General features: G+C 38.0%; 1 protein-coding gene across 10 annotated transcripts in view; it reads right to left on the bottom strand.

Moving 5' to 3' along the window:
* Positions 1 to 20,810, bottom strand: part of LOC106513529 (protocadherin-15) — a 207,090-nt gene that overhangs the window by 104,057 nt on the left and 82,223 nt on the right. For all 10 annotated transcript variants that reach the window (XM_014002479.1, XM_014002461.1, XM_014002432.1 and 7 more), the window contains 6 exons: positions 17,638 to 17,746; positions 17,396 to 17,508; positions 12,373 to 12,579; positions 9,856 to 9,990; positions 1,898 to 2,047; positions 416 to 609 (listed from right to left, as the gene is read on the bottom strand). In XM_014002479.1, coding sequence (XP_013857933.1) covers positions 416 to 609; positions 1,898 to 2,047; positions 9,856 to 9,990; positions 12,373 to 12,579; positions 17,396 to 17,508; positions 17,638 to 17,746 — 908 coding nt within the window. The remainder of the gene's footprint in view (positions 1 to 415; positions 610 to 1,897; positions 2,048 to 9,855; positions 9,991 to 12,372; positions 12,580 to 17,395; positions 17,509 to 17,637; positions 17,747 to 20,810) is intronic.

Consider the following 20,810-nt stretch of genomic DNA (forward strand, 5'->3'; position numbering starts at 1 on the left):
GTAAAATGGTCACCAGGCAATATTATCGCTTATCGCAATAATTTTTGAGACAATTAATCACCCAGCAAAATTTGTTACTGTGGCAGGCCTAGTCACAAGCATGACTGATGCTTTGCAAACTACCTATAAGTATATATGTAATTCTGAGTGTTTTATGTGCTGCAGAACAGGAACCTGCTGTAAAACAGCAATTATGCTGAGTCAGGCTTGATTTTTAATAATCTTTTCCTGTTAAATAAATAAATCAAATCAAATCAAGTGAATGCTCTGAATTAGTACAAACTGAGAAAGCAAATTGAATCAGAGTTAAAACAAAATCCAACTGTTCAAAAGGTGTGTACTCTAAAACATGGATCACACAAAATAATTAACTTCTCAGTCCACCTATGCCCAAATCCCACACATGCTATTCTACCTTCTCTGGTTGTCTGGTGCGTTATCGGAAGCCCTGACAGTCAGCGCATATGATCGTCCCACGACTAATGTCACACCCGGTGCCACAATGATGCGCCCAGTACGATTATTAATGATGAAATTTCCTTGGGCTCCAGCCAGTATCTCATATGTCACCAAACCGTTTAGTCCCTCATCGGCATCAACTGCAGTTAACTGAGAAAACAAAGCAAGAAGGAAAAAAGAAACAAATTATACACAGGAAATGTCTTCTATATTATCTAGTTTTACAACTAACACAATTACAGAACCGGTTAAATAGATTACAGAGATTTATGAKGAGTTTCCCTTTAAACAATAAATAACAAATCTTTAGAATGATGGCTGACATTCATTCAAAWGATAATAAAAACGAAAGCATTAGCYTAATAACTTATTTTCTTTTCTTTGGTTTTATGAGAAAATGAATAAGAAACCTCAGTTTTATTTAATCCAATTATTTCGGGGCATCCTGCTGCTTGTAATTATTGGCCAACACGGTGAGGTTGGCCTCATATCTTTAAGGCTTAGAAACTTTAATCCAAGTTCCCCCAACCTCCTTTTTCATGCCACTGACACTGGGGTAAAAGTTGTAGCATCAAATGAGCTGCAGAATTCTCAAGGGGGAATCCAGCTCTCATAAACGGCTTATAAAATCGGTTAAGCGGTCATAGCAGACACGCTGTAACCCTTGGCCTTATTTCTGGGAGGGTAAAATGGCAGCTTTTTTWAAACAGATTAAACTTGACCTTTTTCAGTATTTGACATTTTTTTGGAGAGGCTCTGCAGTTAGAAGAAATCAGCTGAAGGAGAAAACATATATTTTCCCTCTACAAACTTAGAAATATAGAGACGATCGAYCTCCTCATTTACAGCAAAATGGGATTTTAGATTTTCAGTCTGAACATAATCTATTCATGTACTATTTGCATGCAGACATTTTTATACAATACTTATTTCTACAGAGTTGTTTAGGCATGTTAGCATCACGTGTGAGCCCAACAGAAAATAAAATAAGAGGATTTAAAGACTTTTAAAGTCATTGCTTACTCAGTAAATTGAAATAATAACCCTAATCCATAAACAATAATAAAAAAGCATAATYTGTAAACAATCCTGCTTTTATGGCAAATCCTTTTTATGCAACAGAAATAATTGAAAAATGGTTATCACAAATACCTTCCACAAGGAATTACCCAAGGCTGTGCACTGACATGAGAGATAAAACAACATTTTCTGACTTGACTGTTACGAGTGCRGATATGGGGGGTGGGGGGGTGTTCCTGCTGTTTGCATGTCAACACAATGCGCTCGATTGTTGTGGTTATTTTTATAGAGCATGAAAGAGCATTTGAGAGAGAAATTCTGTGTGATGGGGGACAAAGACGGAGGTGCAGTGCGGAGCGCTGGAGCAGGAGACTGAAAGAAGGAGGAACGTGGGAGAAGAGATCGTTGGATTGATTACCTGTAGCACCGTCTCTCCTGGCTGCATGTTTGTAAAGACTTGAACACTGTAGGAGACCTCGGCAAACGTYGGGGTATTGTCATTGGCATCAATAACCAGGATGTTGACAGTTACTGGGCTACTCTGCTGGACACCATCTGACGCCACCATCTGTAAACACGAGAAAGAGAAACAGAAACACTTATTGTAGCTTTAAAAACTAAAGAAAGACAAGAAAATAAACTGCACAAGCAACTAAACCAACTTGTTCAAAGAAACCGYAATCTTTTTTTATTGCAGCCTTGAAGAATATTGGCTTTGATGAGTAAAAGTGTCAGCACTCAAACTTTGCATCTGTACACGCTCATTTTTATTCCTTCAAAGCGAAACAATGTTAAAGATGAGAGAAAAGGGTTTCTACAAAGTCTGCCCAAAGTATWGTTTTCTAACTGAACAAATTACATGTTTACTTGTTTGTTGTAGCTCTGATCTACTGGATTTAGGAGAGGAGAAAGAAAATGGACAGAACAGAACAACAAATGAAGTCTCTACAGAGGAAGCTGTGACAGAAGAAAGAAACAATTTATTTTTTATTTATTTTTTCCTGCTTGGCCTTCAGAGGAGTCGGACGCTTTTTGCTCTCTCTCCCGAACCCGTCCCTTCTTCCCTGCTTTGCAGCTTTTTCAAGTTTCTTCTACCTATCATCCGRAAACAAAAGGAAATAAGGATTTGGTCAAGTGGTCTCTGAATGCGGCCCTGCGATGGACTTGCGACCTGTCCAGGGTGTACCCCACCCCTTGCACTGTGACTGCTGGATATGTGTACCAGTGACCCACGCAACCCTGAAAGGGAAGATGCGTGTACAGAAAATGGATGGATGGATGGATGGATGGATGGATGGATGGATGGGTCTCTGAATGCAATCAACACTATTTTTTTAACACTGAGATTGGTGCGTGGGGAGCACACCTGTCCCAGTGGAATGGTGGCGGCTGGGTGAGTGTCTGGTTCATAGGGGTGGAACCTCATCTGTTTGGAGCCGCTTTCCATTGAAGACATGGAAGATTTGTACATATTTGGATTTATGATAACTGGATTCCTGATGATGGGCTGTGGAGGAGTCTTGGCTTATCGGAAAATGAAAACAACCCTGACAGCAGTCCGGGCCTGTGAGAAACTGTCAGGAACCTTGGATGKAGTCTCTCATACTGGAAACGCACAGACTTTGATGTTGGGGGATATAAGTCGCAAACTGAYGAGAATCACAGTTCAGCAGCGTGCCTATGAGGAGTAGGATTACACCTGGGTGAAGTTTCAGATGGAAAGAGAGGTSAGGAGGCAATGAATTCAAAACATTGGCTTTTTCACCATCACAGAGATGCAATTAAAGACTGAAAGCAGAGAAAATCAAGGCTGCTTGCCCCAAAACAATTGTGCTTATCTTTTGGATCCCTGCAGCTGCTGACCTTGGCTCGGCAGTTATAAAAATTCCATGGATGACACGTGAAAGAGAGGCTCGACTCCCCATCCCCTTCCCGTATCACCTGTGGGTGGATCAGTCTAAAGGCCACGATRGGTGGAGACAGAGAACTGAACTCTGGTGATTTGTGCTTTGGTTGATGACAACTTGTTTTRGACTTTGGAGGTCTTTGATTGGTTCCAGCAYGGAGTATTAACCTTAAACGTCACCAGCTCTTCTGCATCCTACCCCGTTCTATGTGTTTGATCCCCAGCCCCCTCCCTTCCTTAACTGCCTTGCACTTGCGAGTGGTTTTTTGAGCGTATAATTCTGTGTTTCTGTCTGTGTATACATAGGATCAGAGCATCTTTTTTGAACTCATCTTTCCTATTGTGTATAGTCCAAGCTGCAAAAAGGTAGCGCACCGTAGTGCGAAAGACCTTGGATATGGGAGGTGGTGGCGCAGAGGGTAGAGAAGCCATGTCTGTGATCGGAAGGTCACCGGTTCAACTCCCCAAACCAATCAGTCCCACCCTGGGCCCCTGAGCAAGGCCCTCAACCACCCCCACCCCCAGCTGGTCCCCCGGCACCGTAACTAGCAGCCCACTGCTCCACATGTGTTCACATGTGCAATGGGTTAAATGAAGTGACTCAATTTCCCCTCTGCGGAACGATAAAGATTAATAAAATCTAAATCTAAAAAAATAATTCYCCCATGTTTRTTATGTGTGTCTTACTCCGAACGGATGTTCTGCATTGCAGCTTTGATGTTGTGTGTGAATGACAATAAGGCYGATTCTGATTCCTGCTGGTGGGAGAACCCACCCTTCCCTCAACGTATTCAGGGAAACTAATTGTACTGCATGGAAAATGCCCTCGTGTGAGATGTGTCTGTAGTACAGGATATTTAACTTTTTTTTTWAAATGGTGACGGAAAAATCTGAAGGCCATCCGCCATTTTGACATATTGCAATTCACACCCTGACAACTTGGTAGCGAGTTAGCATAAGAATTAGCCTTTTCCTCACTCACACTTTTATTAAACCAGATAAAACCCATTGAGATTAAGATCTATTTTCCAAGGGTGACCTGGCCAAGASGTCAGAAGCACTAATAATAAAATAATAATCAAAAGCAGTTTACATTTAAAAATGCAACAGTGTTAAACAAATTTAGGTTGTATTCACAGCATGAAAAGTCCTTTGCTCCACTTGTTTGGTCCAGAACAAAAGTGGACTTTATTATTTTTGTTTGGTGGGGTTTGCATTTACATTGTGCTTTTTTACAAGCAAACTATAACTTGTAAACAAAGCCACAAGGGTGATGGTCATTGCTTCCACTGGACAGAAAGGACAGGGGCAGGACAGAGCGCACCAACCCAGGAAAAAAAAAACATGGAAGTCCTGCATGCTGCGGTTCTGACCAGGTTCTGATGTGCACATTTGTGCTTATAGTACAACTGCAATACCATTTAAAATATCAAAAGCAGCTAATTCARTGGTGGTTTTGCAATGATATTCTAATTTTGGAGCAGCGTCAGTAAACGTGTGCCACAACCCAAAGGAGACAAAGTGCCCTGTGTGCACAGCTGCTAAGAAGGAGACRACGAGTCAGGAATGATTTTAGTTTATTTAGCTTAGCAATGGTGGCCCGTGAAGTCCAAAGAGGTGCATGTTTTACTTAGTTGGTTTGGTTCGAGTCCGGTCTGTATTCACACCAGAAGCAAACTGCACCAGAGTTCATTTGRAAGTGGACAAGACCACCTCAAAAAGCAGGCCTCTGTCCAGTTGTTTGATCYGCACCAGAGTTTGCACAAGCGTATTCACACCTGCACAAAAAGTCTGGACCAATGGGGGAAACAAACTCTGGTCTGTTTAAAGTGGACCAAATGTGTTAGGTGTGAATACACCCTTAAACAGTAGATGATTTCAAGGATTTAAGCAAGTGTGACCAAAACCCTATGATTTAGTGAAAATACAAGTAATAAAATAAAATAACAGATAATGCTTGAACCATAGGCTTATGCAGGAATAAATTAGGGTATTGTCTGCATAAAAAGGTAGGAAGCATTTGACAGATTTTTTGCAAATCTTTGGTATAAACTGAGAATAAAATTGGACCAGAAACAGAACCTTGTGGCACCCCTTTGACAACATTCCAAAAACAAGAAGTGGATCTGGCCACCTGAACACATTGTGTTCTGTTGGTTTGATAGCTCATTTGATGCATGACTTTACCTTCACTCTGAAAAAGTCACAGCAACTGCACCTCCGACGCATCTTCAAAAAGCCATATAGCGACAATGGTTTTGATAAAACAGGTGAAAAAAGGAGGGACTGATGCAGTGGAAGATGAAAAAAACAAGTAATCAGCCCTCTACTGTGGAGCGAGCGAGTGGCAGCAAGGAGGTTAGGTGAACTGTCCATATTTTAAGTGCAATCACTTCATTTTACTGTTTATATGTGTGTATTGGAACCACAGTCGGTGTTTTTGTTACTGTAAAGAAGAAATTACATGTTGTGAATTATCTTTTAAACTTGTTCGGACTGAAAATTGATTAAGATGAATGAAAATGAATGATGCTGAACTTTATTGGCATTTAAAAATATGTGGTGATGTGGAAAATAGATTGACAGGATTTTTTTGACCCTGTCTGTCAAAATGACGGACAGCAAAAATATCTAGCACAATCTCTGTTCTAGTACTAAGGCATGTACCACTACTTATTCCTCTAATTTGATCAAGACCATAAAGTATAAAAATTGCAAACACAAGATGAGTACATTACTCATTGAAGCCTGTTTTTTATTTATTTTTTTCTATCAGAATTGGATGTTTACTCCCTCGCCTTCAAGTCTAGGGCACTTAGAATAATTAGATTTTTAATTTGATGACTGTATTCATGCGAATATTTTTTATAGTCCTTTGAAATAAAAAAAAACATAATTATAAAATAAAATAAAACCATTATCTTCATCAAAGCAACCAACCCTACATCCTTCAACGCCTCTATTTAGTAAACAWTATGTTAACAAGCCTGGAAGCAAAACCTCATATAGCTTTTACTTCAAATGTCTGATATGATAAACGATTAAAGGTTTTGTTTTCTCTGTGAGGAAAAGTTTGCTTTTTTCTTAGCTGAAGAACATTCTTTCATTCGTGTATTGAGCTAACTGTACTCAAGATTTTGAAACAACGGCAGGTTGTAATGATTTAAAAAAAAGGTGCTGAGTCACTTTTCTCACAAAGTTTTTCTGACTCAAATTGATTTCCGTGTTTCTGCCGTGTCGGTCACTATATGGCTTTGAGCCGCACTATTGTAAAACAATAATACAACCAGATCAATAGACTTAATGCTAYGCTCAGTTGCGCAAAGCTCAAACGAAACACAATCTGTTACAGAGCCTGAGCAGACAGCTGGATAGATTAAAATAGAAGCATAGTGGTTCTGCCAAATGCATAGTGGTTGTGGAACTGAAACATCCTGCTAAAACATAACCATACAGACAGCTGGTTAGTTTAGTCAAACAACAACAACAACAAAAACACTGTATCACTTTTTGTCTTAATACATTATGTAAAAAAAAAACTGCTAGCATTAATAAGGAATTTGTTTCTAACTCACACATGTATTATTATTGTAGAAGAACCTATATTTATCTAATAGTCTGTGTAAGGAGGGCTGCACCAAATAAATAAGGTCTGCGACTGTTCTTAAATACACTGAGGTAAATATTAATCATCCAATTTATGAACCAAATTTAAAAACATTAAATGAGCAGCAGGTCTCTGAAGAGAACTAACACTTTGTAAGGTAGTCACTTCAGAGAAAGAATTGTTTTTATGTTGGTGTAATTCAGAAATCACAACAGTTAAAACAGATACCTGGGACAAAGTTACTGGTTCTTCCTTTACAACTAATCCCGAACGAAGCAATCCTCCTAAACTGTAATAAGTGCTATGCTGTGGTGAACAGTCACCCCACAGTGACAGCCTCCACAGTAAAGTGTTGTCAAAAAGGATCTTGAGCTTAAAAGCTGTCTGAGCTCACAGCACTTACTAGTGCTTAAGCTTCAAAAAACATCAAACCACAGAGAAAACTTTATTGGCTAACAAACCTGTGTACACAGAGTGAAAAAGGGTCAACTGTGTGTGCACACACACACAACACAAACACAGTGTACTTTCACAAATGGATGAAGTCCAAAGCACTTTGATCAAGCCAATCAAACCTCATATTACATCAAAACCTTTGGCGAACTGAGTCATCTCTGTTCGAAAGCCCCTGCAGTTCCYGATGAGTGCACAATATGTACTCACTAATCCAAGAGAATTTTCCTTTATGGATTGAGCCCCTGTATTTTTTTCRGAGAGGCTTCCATTCCCCTGAGCAGCACAAAATCAGCTATATTTGGTAAACCTAGCTGCAGTTTATCATCTGTGGGGACAACTGACATTTTAAAATTGGTAAATCTTAATGTGCCTGTGACATCATTTTTCATTTTTTATTTTTTTTTTGGCAATGAATAAGAAAGCATTTTTTGAAAGACAACAGTACTATACTTCAAATAAATAAATACATGAATATGAATTATGCAGCTGAGATGAGTAGTTGTTGGGAAACTGTATTTGCTTGTGAAGTAACTGGAAGTGCTGACAAAAAAGAATGTCTGTATGTAAACAAAGCAGTGCTACAATGACTAACAACAAAAAGATAAATGAAGATATTGATGTTTCTTTAGATTATTTTGAACTGCTATCTGAGATGAAGAAGCGTCAGAGTTTAAATAATTTAATTTCAAGAAACAAAGGCCAGGGAGTCTTCTGCCTTTAAATAGTTCCCATTTGATGTCACTTACTGTTTTATTTTAGCTAAGCCAAGTTCAAAAGAAAATATGCTAGTTATGTATCAAAATGGGTAAAAACAAGTGTTTTATGCTAAATTTCTTAAATAAAGATGTTATATTTGACTTTGTATTTGAAGGATGTGCATGTCACAGTCACTTTAATGCTTCAGTTTAATAYATGGTTTATGTTAGAATATCATACATTTCGTAAAACCTTTTTTTTTCTTTTTTGGTTTAAGATGTGCATGAATTAGCCTTTTCACAGTTAGTCAGACATCAAGTAGTTTGACACCTTTTCATTTAATGAACATTGAGTTGTTTGGTTTCAGAGTAGTGTTGTTTTACACTTTAACAGTTTTTATATTGCATTACCCTATATAATAGTTTCTTCAGTACTATAAACCAGTGATTCCCAACCAGGGATATGTGTACACCTTGGGGTATGCGAGTATATTACAGGGGGTACGTGGAAAAATGTCCCAGGTGTGTAAAAAAAATAAAAAATAAAAATAGGACTGGGATACATAAGGCCCTATGATTTCCGCAATGCAGAAAATGCAAACGGAATCACAAAATTGACACAAAATGGAATCCAGTATRAAACGCAGAATCTTACAGAATATGCTCATTTGGGCGAGTTTCTTATGTATTTTCGACACTGCTGCTTCCTGCACCTGCCATTACCTGGTTTATTTATTTAACTTACTTATTCACTTTCAAGGCAGCATATTTATCTTTGTTTAATTTGAGTTGAAAAGAATAAAATGCCTGAGAAATAAACATTATAGGGAGTTAAATAAATAATTTTCATTTAATAATCAGTTGTTCTACATTATAGTTTTGGAGAATCATTATTAAGTTTGACTGAGTGGGTAGTAGTGGTATGACAAAATGGCTAAAGTCTAAAAAAAAGGTCAGGAACCACTGCTATAAACAAAGAAATACTCTTACTGAGCAAAAGATGTACAGTTTTCTTACACTTTTACACAGGCTAGGTGGATTTTCCGCTCTGCTCTTGTCTTCARCTAAACTTATAGTGTAGCTTCTGACAGCAGTCTCCCACTTATTGGCCCATAAAGTATAAGGTACCAGCATCCAGAATCTAAAACTCCTGGGGCTTTTGTCAAGACTGAAAGATCTTGTCAYGGTTGTTCTGCATTTAAACCAAGGTCAACAGTACAGAACAGGAGAGGCAAATTGATGCTAAGGTTACATGGAGTGTTTTAGGTTGCTATGGGCAACTTACAGCATTTATGATTTGATTCTCCTACATTTGCATGATTTTTTTTAATCACACATGTTACCTTTATAGACTAGAGAATGCATGAATGACATGAAATGATTGAAAAGGAAAACAAGGACATTCATTTAAACCTGTACTTATTTTAACAGTCAAAAGAGGCAAAAACTAGTTCAACTATATAAATGTTTCTTGAAAAATAATAAATAATACTGAGCACAACACTGAAAATAGTAATGCTTTACATTTAAAATCTAATTTAGGACTAAAATAAGAAGCCTCACACAAATTATGGAGTTGTCTTGTGTAAGTTTTGCTCACTTGGACAAGTACGGCTGCTTAAAGACTTCTGCTAAGGCACAGAAAATGAAAGATGTTGGCCACAYGACTAAAGGGCAGTTTTCAGGACACCACCGCTAAGTTGAAGACTCACCGTGAAAGTATAGGCCACCTGCGTCTCTCGATCCACAGGCTTGAGGAGCTTCAGGTAGCGGATTATCCCAGTTGGGGTCAGGCTGAAGATCAGGTTGTAGTCATTCAGGGTAATCGTCACCAAAGGGTCTTTCGTCTTTTAAAGGGAAGAAACCAAAAAGAAACATGAAACCATGGCCACATTGGAGTCTCATCACTTTCTCCACCCCCAAGGCCACAGCTGTGGGGCCAAGAAAAGCTATCAAAAAGMGCATTTTGATGTGCCGACCATTTGAAAAAAGTAATCTTCTTGTGGGGTTGGCAGCTGCTTTCAGAAAACATTGCAGAATAAACACAGGATAGGACTAAAAAACTGTTTTTTTTTCTTTTTTTCCAGTAGAATTTCATGATTTAGGCCATATATTTTTAATTAGATGTTGTCAAAACACAGCTGAGAACCTAGTTTTTTTTATTAGAATCAAAGACACAGTCTTACAAAAATAAAAACAGTCTGTACAGTTACTCTGTACKTCAAATCACTTTAGATACTTCAATTTACCAAAACTATTACTTATATTTTAACAAATACATTTTATGTCAAATACAGTCTGTTGTTGCTGGTCAGCTTTGATACCCATCCATCAATGACTGTTCCTGAGAGAGTTTGGTAAACATCAGGGTTGGGTGGCTTATTGATTTTGTTATCTCTGTCTCTACTTTCATTTGTTAATCTTCTCAAAAGACTGAGTAAAGGGATATTTTGAAGGATGGACTAAAGGCAGTGATCATTTGTTTTGGCTGTGTGTGAGAYGGCGTGGGTTCATTCATCATACTGGTGTATGGATTTAAAACTGTTCTTGGGAGCGGTGGATAAAATCACACACACATACACATAACAAGGAAGCTTGTGAACTCTGTGGGGAAAAACAAATAAGTCAAGGATCTATTTCAGCAATTTTAAACACAAGAAATAATTTACAAAATCAAGCTGGTGAAARACAAAGCTTTTCAAAAAGAATAACTGCATACATTTTGACTTTAACAAATATGGAAACATCAATCAGATGAAAAAAAAAAACAAAAAATGAGAAACACTTCATTCTCTCTCACACACACACTAGAATTTATTATTAGAATGCACACTTTGCAAACGTCAGTGCATCAGAAAGGRATCTATGCACACATGCATCACAACAGGAGACCTGCTTAATATTTGATCCAGTTTTGTTTATGGAATTCTTAATTTTTTTTCTGTKTTAAAAAGATCTCCTGCAGTGATGAATGCCTTCAGTTCGTTTGTACTTTCCGCAGTGTGATGCATGCGTTAACAGCAGGGATGTCCCAAGTCAACTTGCTGGAGGGGATGAAACAGATCAATTTTTTTAATAGATCAGTGTTTGATGTATGAAGCCTATCTGTTTCTGATCCTTTCCCAAGTGTAACCTGCACTTCAGGTGCGAAAACTACCCCTTACAAAATGTGCAAAATACTGGAAACATGCACAWAAACATGGACTTAGAAACCCTAAGCATGAATACAAAAATGTAACAGTTGTTTACAAAATAATGTGTCAGACAAGAGTGTCAAGTGTCAAAATGCAGACTTAGTACGGAGCTATTAAAGCCACTAAATTACGTGTCAAACTCAAAGTGGGCCACATTTAGCCAGTGGGTGACTTCTGTCCGGCCAGCTAAAAGGGATCACCAAAAAGGTTTATTTTTATTACTTTATTATTTTTTTCTACTTAATTTTATATGAAAATAGTTTTTACGTCAATGGTAAACTTTGAATTTAAGATTCAAAGCAACAAAATTAAACATTTATTTCAYATTTAGTCAGTCGTACACGTAATACTGTTCAATATTTATAAGGTAACATGCTATAACTCTGTTTCTATGCAGAAAATACCACACAGAGCTAAATTATTGTTTGTTGGCAGTGCTCAGCCTTAGAAATGAGATGAGGAAGTTAAAAAYAAAATGTTAAAGTTAATTATAACTGGCTCTTTGAGGGCCACCATGATGCTCATGTGGCCCTGTGTGAAAAAGAGTTTGATACCCCTGAATGAAATGTTTAAATAATTYTATTTCAGGACATACATTGCGTTACTAAGTCTGCACAATTTAGTTGTATTTATGGTGTGAAATTATTGACACTACATATTAAAGAAGATCAAATAAAGTCTGAGGTTAAAGTCAACAAAATTGAGTCAGGACATCCTTTAATTCCACTCTCTCCATGCGTCACTTCATTCGAAAGCTCCCCTTTTACCTACAGGCTTAGCACCAGGAGCCAGCTACAACACGGAAAAAGACAATGCATAAATGGATAAATATAAAYAAGCAAACAAATAAATAAATTGTGAATGACTAAGAAACATGATGTTTTCTGTAAAACACAACACAAACACATAAGCAAAGAAAATTTGTTAAATGAACATTTTTAGAAACTCAAAGTAAGCAAATTGTGTTTACATACACATATGAATATATTGTTATTAAGGTTTTTTCCCCCAACATTTTATTTATTTATTTTTTACCTCTTCAATGTCATTATCTAACGCGATGATTTCCAGTGGGGAGGTGAGGTTGGCACTGGTAGAGATAGTTGTACCCACTGGGGAGGCCTCACTCACGTAGCCCTGATAGGTGGCAAACTGAAAATACGGTGCCTGGTTGTTTTCATCCAGGATTTCGATAATGAGGTCAGCAAACGCTGGGAGGGGGTGACCATTATCCTGTTCAGCCTGGAGAAAGAAAACAAAAAAGGGTTGGAAATTATCAGATCGTATTGGATGTAGGTACAGGGGGTAAAAAAAAGGGACAAAATATCTCAAAATGTCATTTTAATTACAAAGAAAGATCGAGTTTGACTAAATTTAATAAGCGCTCCACTTCAAATTAGGATTTAGTAATTACCAGGGCACTCAACGCAAATACCATCATTTGCAGCAGTGAAACCATAATTAGTGGCTCTCCTACTCTGTCAAATGAGTGACCACTGATAGGAGGCTCGCAAGGGATATTACTAGCAGAGTAAAAGCCAGAATTAACCACCTAACTACCCTAAGTCTATTATTATTCTCTCAAAGTGTCGTTTTGTGGGTGTAAAAATTCAGTTTTAGGAGTTTCTTTTTTTATTTCTCTTTTGTTTCATTTTTTTCATTTTGCCTGAAACTTTATCAATAATCACTGTAAAATCTGATAAAATGAAATCTTCACTTATTTTTTTGGCACACTGATTACATATCTCCTCAAACACATAATCCATATTTGCTTACCTGGAAAACAATTTATTGAAATCTAGTTTGTAAACATGTGAGCAAAAATAAATTGAGGGTAGTACAGTTTTTTTTTTTTGTATTATTAACTAGGACTGTGTATTGGCAATAATTTGGTGATACTGTATGATATATATCACGACACAGGGTCACAATACGGTAAATTGCATACATGTCAACACAGACGTTTAGCTGTATCCTGACCCTCAAAAATCCATCATTTCCCTTCTAAAAGAACACATTGCTCACAGGTGGGTGGGGTGGGGGGTTGAAAGCAGACTGTCGGCCATGGGAACAGGTCAAACAGGAGGCGGAKATAACAGTGCCTGCAGCTCATAGGAGCAGGGAAGGAGTGGTAGAGCGGGATGGAATTAGGTTATTTAACTTTATTTCTTATTTATTTACGTCCTGCAAGCTATAAGGCGTRAAATAAATTTGAAATTGAGTTTTTGTTTTATTTTAGATGTGAAAAACAAAATGTAAGAGATTGCCTTGTACGTCTGCTCGCCTGCAAAATAAACACTGAACCATACTGAGAACTGCATTTGTACTTCCCATTTCTTCTAACAACATTCATTAATTAAGCAAGTATTAAAAATTAAACATTGCTTTTGAAAATCATTACAGTTTAAGATGATGAAATATTGTATTATTTCAGTGTATTGATATTTTCTTACTCATTATCCAATGAAGAAAATCATAACTTTGTAAACAATAGTTTATATTATGCTCAATTTTAAGCTTGTAGCATTATTTTAAATATGTTAGAACAGGACAAATGTTTTATGTATAGAACAGCACAGACATTTCTTTGCACAAGGGCAGTCAGCTCTGACCGGTCAAGGCAAACTGGCCAAACAGCAGAATGCAAGAAAGCTGCTTTGCTTCATCTTATTTAGGAGGTGCCAAAACATGGCACTGGGTACACAGTTTGCAAAATGTGTTTCACACTGATGGTGACAAGTCAAAAAAAAAAAAGAAAGAAAGAAAGCTAGCACTACCAACAAGGCGTTTCAGGCAGCTTGGGAGCTAGATCTTCTTTGGAGAACAACTTTCTTTTGTGTGACCTTTGAGATTTGTAAATTTCCAAGGCTTTTATGTGCCCAGAAAAACCACTGAATAGAGAAAAAAGGAAAACGTCAAAGGTTGCCATGTTCTGTTTGAGAAAGTTTGTTCTGTGCAAAATCATGATAACAATAAAAACACTAAGTAATACTAAAACAAATCGTATGTTTGTTTGTTTGTTTKTTTTTTTCTTTTAGGTATTATTGAGCAAGTCTCATGAGGCAAGGCATTTCCATCTCCTTTAATAATGAGAAGACCTGATGACAGACAAATGCAAAGTCAATATTTAGTGTTACTTGCATTTATCTACAAAGTTTTTTTTCCTGCAATATCAGTTCTAGCATCATTTTACAAAGCAAAAAAAAAAAAAAAAACTAATAAATACTCAGATTACATGCTGGCACAAACACAACCACCTGGTTCAGAAAGTATAATTTTGAGATTGCACTTGCTTTAGATTGCAGCAGAACACTTTGACAGTCCACCTCAAACACAGTGGAGGAAAAAAAAAGACAAAAATAAATTCATGTCAGAGACTATTGAAACAAATGAAAAACAGAGGATTTCAGGACTCATGTTCAAGATGATGTTTTGGATGGGAGTGTTTAAATCTTGTTTTCTCCCAAACCATACACTTTCAATAATCTAGTTCCTGGAATGATGMGCAGTGAAAGCAAAGATAAAATAAAATAAAATAAAATCCCAAAATTAGATTTACTGAGCGGTGAAAACACTCACTAAACTGTATTCATCTGCAACAATCACACGGTTCCAAACATTGGTTCTCTGYTTTTCCCTGCACAGCTGGTGCCTAATGTGGCCGATTCGGTAACATATCAAATTAGCACAAATCCAAAAAAGGCGCTAACTCAGCTGTGAAGTTGTACAAAAAAGTTTAATAGGTTGTGAATGAGCTTGTAATCATACCTGACACTACCACCAAATCAAATGAATGTGATCTAGTCAGGCTGTCGCTGCAATCTCCCTCCTCTAAAGCACGTATGTCACCATTGCCTCCCACACGGGGATGCTTCAAAAACATTAGGGCTTTGAAAATCCAGATTGAGAGAGGGGGAGTGATGCAATATCAGTTTAAGCTATGATCTGGAACTAATTCTGCACATTAGCTTGATTTCACTGGCTTTGTGTTACCGCATGTGGATTGTACCATCACAATAGACTTGTGGAGAGAAATAGGAAAACATATAGACCATTCTTTTTCCACCATTGTTTGTGAAAAACCCAACATTAGGGATTATGGCACAGTGCCTTTGGCACATCCAATTCTTCACACCTGTTATTACGTCTATCACAATGTTGTTTCAGACAACCCATCTAAAAAGAGTCCAACCTATCTCCCCTACCGGAGATAAGAAAACCCACACTGTGTCAACTCACAGATCCAATCTGTTCCTATAAAAACCTATGGGAAAAGTGGTCTCATTGATGGGCATGATGTGCACCCTACACATATAAATTTCTTTCTGCATGAGACAAGACAGGGCGTAGGATTACATTGTTCCCTGGTGATTTAGCGTTTTTAGTGGTGTCTCTGATTCAAAGAGGCAATGACCTGCTCTCCGCAGCTACAACACACAAGCCAACATTAAATCTCCCCGCTAACCAAGTATCTGCTCATCAATCAATCCCGCTTCTCCAGACCTGATTCCATCATTGTTTAAGTGTCATACTGCACCTCCTTTCCCTCGTTCTCYGCCTCATTTTCTTTTCCTTCTAATTTTCCCCATCTCTACATGTCTTTTGCCACTTGTCTTCATTTCCTCAAAGTCATCTTGGTGAATGTGCCTCTATCAAGATCAGTGATGACTATTAACACATAACAGATGTGTTTTTGGCAAGAGTCTGCAGGACATTTCACCATTTGTTTACCTGCAGCATTAGGTGTGTACTCCGAATACACCAAAATGAGATGTAACGGTGCAATCATGATCCCCACGATCCTGCTCTTTGGAGTCCTAGAGCAACAGCTCCATCTCCTCTGAATGACTAAGACAGATAAGGCTCAAAGCATTCTCCACACACCCCCTCCCCTGTCCATCTCTCCTGGTTTTCCTCTTTGAACAGTTTATTTTCCTCTAGCCATGCGCAGTCCACACAGAAACATGCAAATGCTTCAACAATGATGAACCTGTCTTCATTCTAGTGGAAGTAAAGCCCTTCTCCCATCTCTTTGCACACCAGTTAGCCAGGTAAATTGCAGGTTCTGAAAGTGCTCAGAGGTTTCTGGAGGTTAGTGATGTGTAGCTAGAAAGTTCATCTGCACTGTCTGCCGCTCTGCACCAGATCCCTGAAAGAGCTGCTCAAAAATTATGATTCATGAGAGCACAGCTGCCTATCCTCCTGTTAAGTCAATAAATCATAACATCTTTCTCATCCATGTTTCCTAAGCTGGCAAAGATAAGGTTAATGACCTTTGGGATTGAGGTTATCTAAGTAGGGCAGGTAAGGATGAGTATTGAAGATATCCAGATAAAAGTTTACTCTTTTTACAACTAGTTTTTGACCTTAGGCTTGGCCAATGAGAAGAACATTAGGCTCAGTAACGTTTGATTTGCTATTATTTTTTTTTATATGTTAGGAATTTATGAGCTGTGTAGGTTTGTTTATAATTTGCTTAAAGGGGGTGTATTATGTATTTTCACAGTTCAATTCTATACCATAATCAAGTAACATTGTTACTTTCATTTGTTATGAAAATGCTGTAAATAAACCCCTTGGAATTAGCCTATGCATTTTAAAGAAACTCTACCATTTCTGACACTCCCACTTCAGCACAATAATGCTTCGGAGGAGGGGTGCTCTGTGTGTGAGTGGGGGGAGCTCAGCTGCATACTCCTGGGAGGAGCTCGGGTGCAAACTGAGCTCCAGGGAGGAGCTTTGAGTAAATAGGTGTTGCTTTGTACCAGCAAGCGTTTAGGCAGCTCCACATGGCTACCACAGGAGATTCAAGGATTTCTCAAACATGCATGAATGAGTCAAACCAACACTCTGGGTATGTTTTTGATGAGGGAATGACATAACAATATAGCGCTCAAAGAAGATGATTTTGCACCATACCCCCACTTTAACATTAATTTACTCCATTGCATCATATTACTTTACCATTCATTATTTAGGGTTCAGTCAGACTCATTTACTGATTCAGAAAATGCAACATTTAACAAMAAAGTAATTCAAATGTGTTTTTAAATGTTACCTTGATAATAAGGGTAAACCTCTGATACAGGTCCCTGCTAATTGGCTTCAGAACACGCACCTCTGCAGTGGTTCTGTTCAGGGTGAAGTACTCTGGATATGTGGCTGGTTGACCTGCAATGAACAATTGGCAGTTTACTGCAACATCAACACAAGAGACCACAAGTTGTGGCATACTAAGTGGTCAAAGAGGACTAAAGAGCATGACACAGATTACACAGGGTACATATGTGAGGAACGTACCAACCAGGATGAAATAAAGAATTCCAGGTCTGTCCGATGGGGGCTGTATGTTTCTGTCCATGTCCACGGCCCGGATAGGCGGGGTCACATTCAGCGGGTTCAGTTTGCTCTGATAGAAACATCGAAGGAAGAAAAATTATTAAAAGACTACACTGTGAGAAAATCAGACGCTAAACAGTGTTGTTTTCCGTTTATGCAGTTAATAACCATTTAATTTATTAAAATAATGTTTTGTCTCAAAAGTAACTTTTTAGTATGCTGGTAAAAACGAAATAATACATCTCCTGGTCTGTAAAATTCTGCTTAAAAAATACATCATCTGCCCCAGAAAACATTTTCCATGTGATATATTGATATTTTTGCCTGCTGCAAATCTCATGMGATGAGTCGTACATTATTTAGAAGTCTGTGCCTCCACATGAAAAACAGCATCTCGAGAGGCTGATCGGCCTCTCTACTCAGTCTATTAGGCTGTTTTCTTCTTTTAGAAGCAATAAGAGGTGTTGCAGTGATTGGGTGTCACCCCAGTTTCACGTGCTGATAGTTTGACCTGCGGTGGAATGTAGTTCATGTGCTGTTATATTCCATTTCAAAACTGTCTCTCTGTTCACAAAAACTCCCAAAATCGAAAAAAGTTCTTTCATGACCTTTGAAGGTAAGATACGTAACACATATTGGTGCATTAAAATTATTTTTTTTTTTAAAGGAGGCATTTGTTTTTACATTTTTTTCACATTTAAATCATCAATTGGGGTCTATATAAAGTTGAACTGCAATGCTTTGGTCTGAATTCCTCCTTATTGTAAAGGCCTCCACATAGTCCAACCGACGCTSAACAGTCGACGTGCTGTCACGGGGTTGTTTGGCAATCGTTTTCGCACACACCTTTCATAGTTCCTGAAACACACCATGCTGAGCTCCTGGGAAACCTACTGTGGTACGCATCACGGCACGGGGTTCCTTCCCGCAAAACAAAACAAAATAATTAATAAAACAAAACCTCTTATCTGCTGTTATTGTTTTCACAAATCTGTCCTGATTAGATCTGCCTTTATTTGTCCACAAATCGTCCCGGTTAATTCCACACTGGACTCCTCCATACAAAACATCTTTTTTATATCCACGCATGAGTTTCTGACTGTTTGACACAATCTTTATAAAYGTCTGCTGCTGGCTACAACAGTCACATTCTGGAAGYGAGTAGTTGGAACAAAGAGCAGCTTCCGAGCGCTTTCAGTATAAACAAATTTGCCCACAAACATCAGATCAWTCACACATAAACTTCTYAGCCGGARGGAGGTAAAAAGTTCTGCTGGCAGGGTGTGACAAGAAGGAGGGGCAGAGTCTACGCTGAGAGCACAGTGATGTAATTTTCCTCATGAAACTGCAACAATCTGAGGTGATGCCAGCTGGTTGGAGGGAGTATAAAAAGGCCTCAACTCCACAAGCCCCACTTTCACCACTTTTCTAAGGTGTACCTCAAAGCAACTCATTTTGACGCTGTCTCTTTAAATCCAAACAAGGATCTTCAGACCCCGCCCCCCCTCCAGCTTTCAGAGTGGGTAATTCTATTTTGATAGAGGGATTTACGACTATATAGCAGCACTTTTTTTTTTTTTTTGAAATTGATCAAAAGTGGAAAGGTCCTCCAGCTTTACATGTTGGAGCCAGAGCAAGAGGAAAATGAAAATGACAAAATTGTGGCCATACTGTATTTGTCAGTTCTGTTGCAAATTCTGTGACATAATAGTTTAGAAATCATTATAGAAATTTAAGAAAAATGAACAGTTGAAAAATATAACCCAAACAGAATATAAAAATACCCATGCAGCACCAGGAGAGGTTAAATTCTAGTTTCTGCACTCCTAAGTTTAAGTTTAAGTTTTTATTTATTCATAAAGCACCCTTCATACTAAAAGCAACTCAAGGTGCTGTACTCCTAGACGACTCCAAGTACACAACTAATTTTATATACCAGTTAAAAACATGGATTTTGCACATGTCCCCTTTAAAACTTCTAAAACATCAAACCATTGTGATCCATGTTTTTTTACATGCATTACAATTAGGCTTTGCCATAGCACTAAAGAGCCTCAGGAGACTGTTATTTAACGTATGTTTTTAGTTGAAAAACACATCCCTTGATCTGAATCRTTATTAGGAGTGGGGATATTGTGTTCATGATGCTTCAAGCTTCATGAATACTCATGAGCACACATTACTCTTGCTCTTCTTCCACCCTTTTGCACATGTGGTTAAGAAGAAATATGTTTGGCACAACAGGTTTGAAAGTGTCTCCCCTTGCACAAAATGGTTCCATATTGCTTATACARTATGTGCAAAGAGGCCTGTGATGAACCTCCTTAGCATAGACAGACACATGGCTAACAGCTCTTTGGTAGAAGAATTCCTCCCTGAGGGGGTATATTTATATCCCTCAGCTCCAAAATAATCCTTACACCCCTCCCCAATCAGTGCTCTCGCTTTTACAATGTAGGTGTACTAAATCAAATCCCCCTAGCTCTGCACAATGATGATTAGCTATAATACCCTCCTCCAGCAGTCATTATCCAGGGGACTCCATAGCCCACGCTACATCCCCCCAGGGCGAAAAATAAATACGGATCAACTTAATAATGCCTGTCTAGCCATTGTGATTAATTATAATACACTCATCATTTATGGGAAGACAAATCTCCCAGTGGACAGACATGTTAGCATAATGGTTACACAGCAAAATGAAGAGCAGACAGCAAAAAGTGAATAAAAACTGGAAAGGAAAAGATAATGATGGTCGATTGGTACAAAACTCRTAAAACCTTCTGTCAAGGCTGAGTTAAAAAGAATGATAGGCAGTGAATTCAGAATTTATATTTACTTGGTGACAATTTGTTGAAAAAAAAAAACACAAGCTGATTAAAAAAGTATTCATAATTAAAAGGGCTATAGCATTCCTTGAAGGAATACATATCACATCCAATTTATGCCTGGGATTTAAACTAAAWTAATTGTGCATTGAGAGATGTAGCCATGTCGGTTAAATCTTGAAAATAACGTTTAACACAAGCTTTTTAGAGTATGTGCTGTGAAGATAGTTACTATAGCATTAGGTATTAGGCCCCTAACTGTAAAATTGTAAAAGCCATAAAAAATAATAAAATAAAATAAAATAA

The sequence above is a fragment of the Austrofundulus limnaeus genome, unplaced genomic scaffold (assembly GCF_001266775.1).
Source record: "Austrofundulus limnaeus strain Quisiro unplaced genomic scaffold, Austrofundulus_limnaeus-1.0 Scaffold0, whole genome shotgun sequence".
Lineage (NCBI taxonomy): Eukaryota > Metazoa > Chordata > Actinopteri > Cyprinodontiformes > Rivulidae > Austrofundulus > Austrofundulus limnaeus.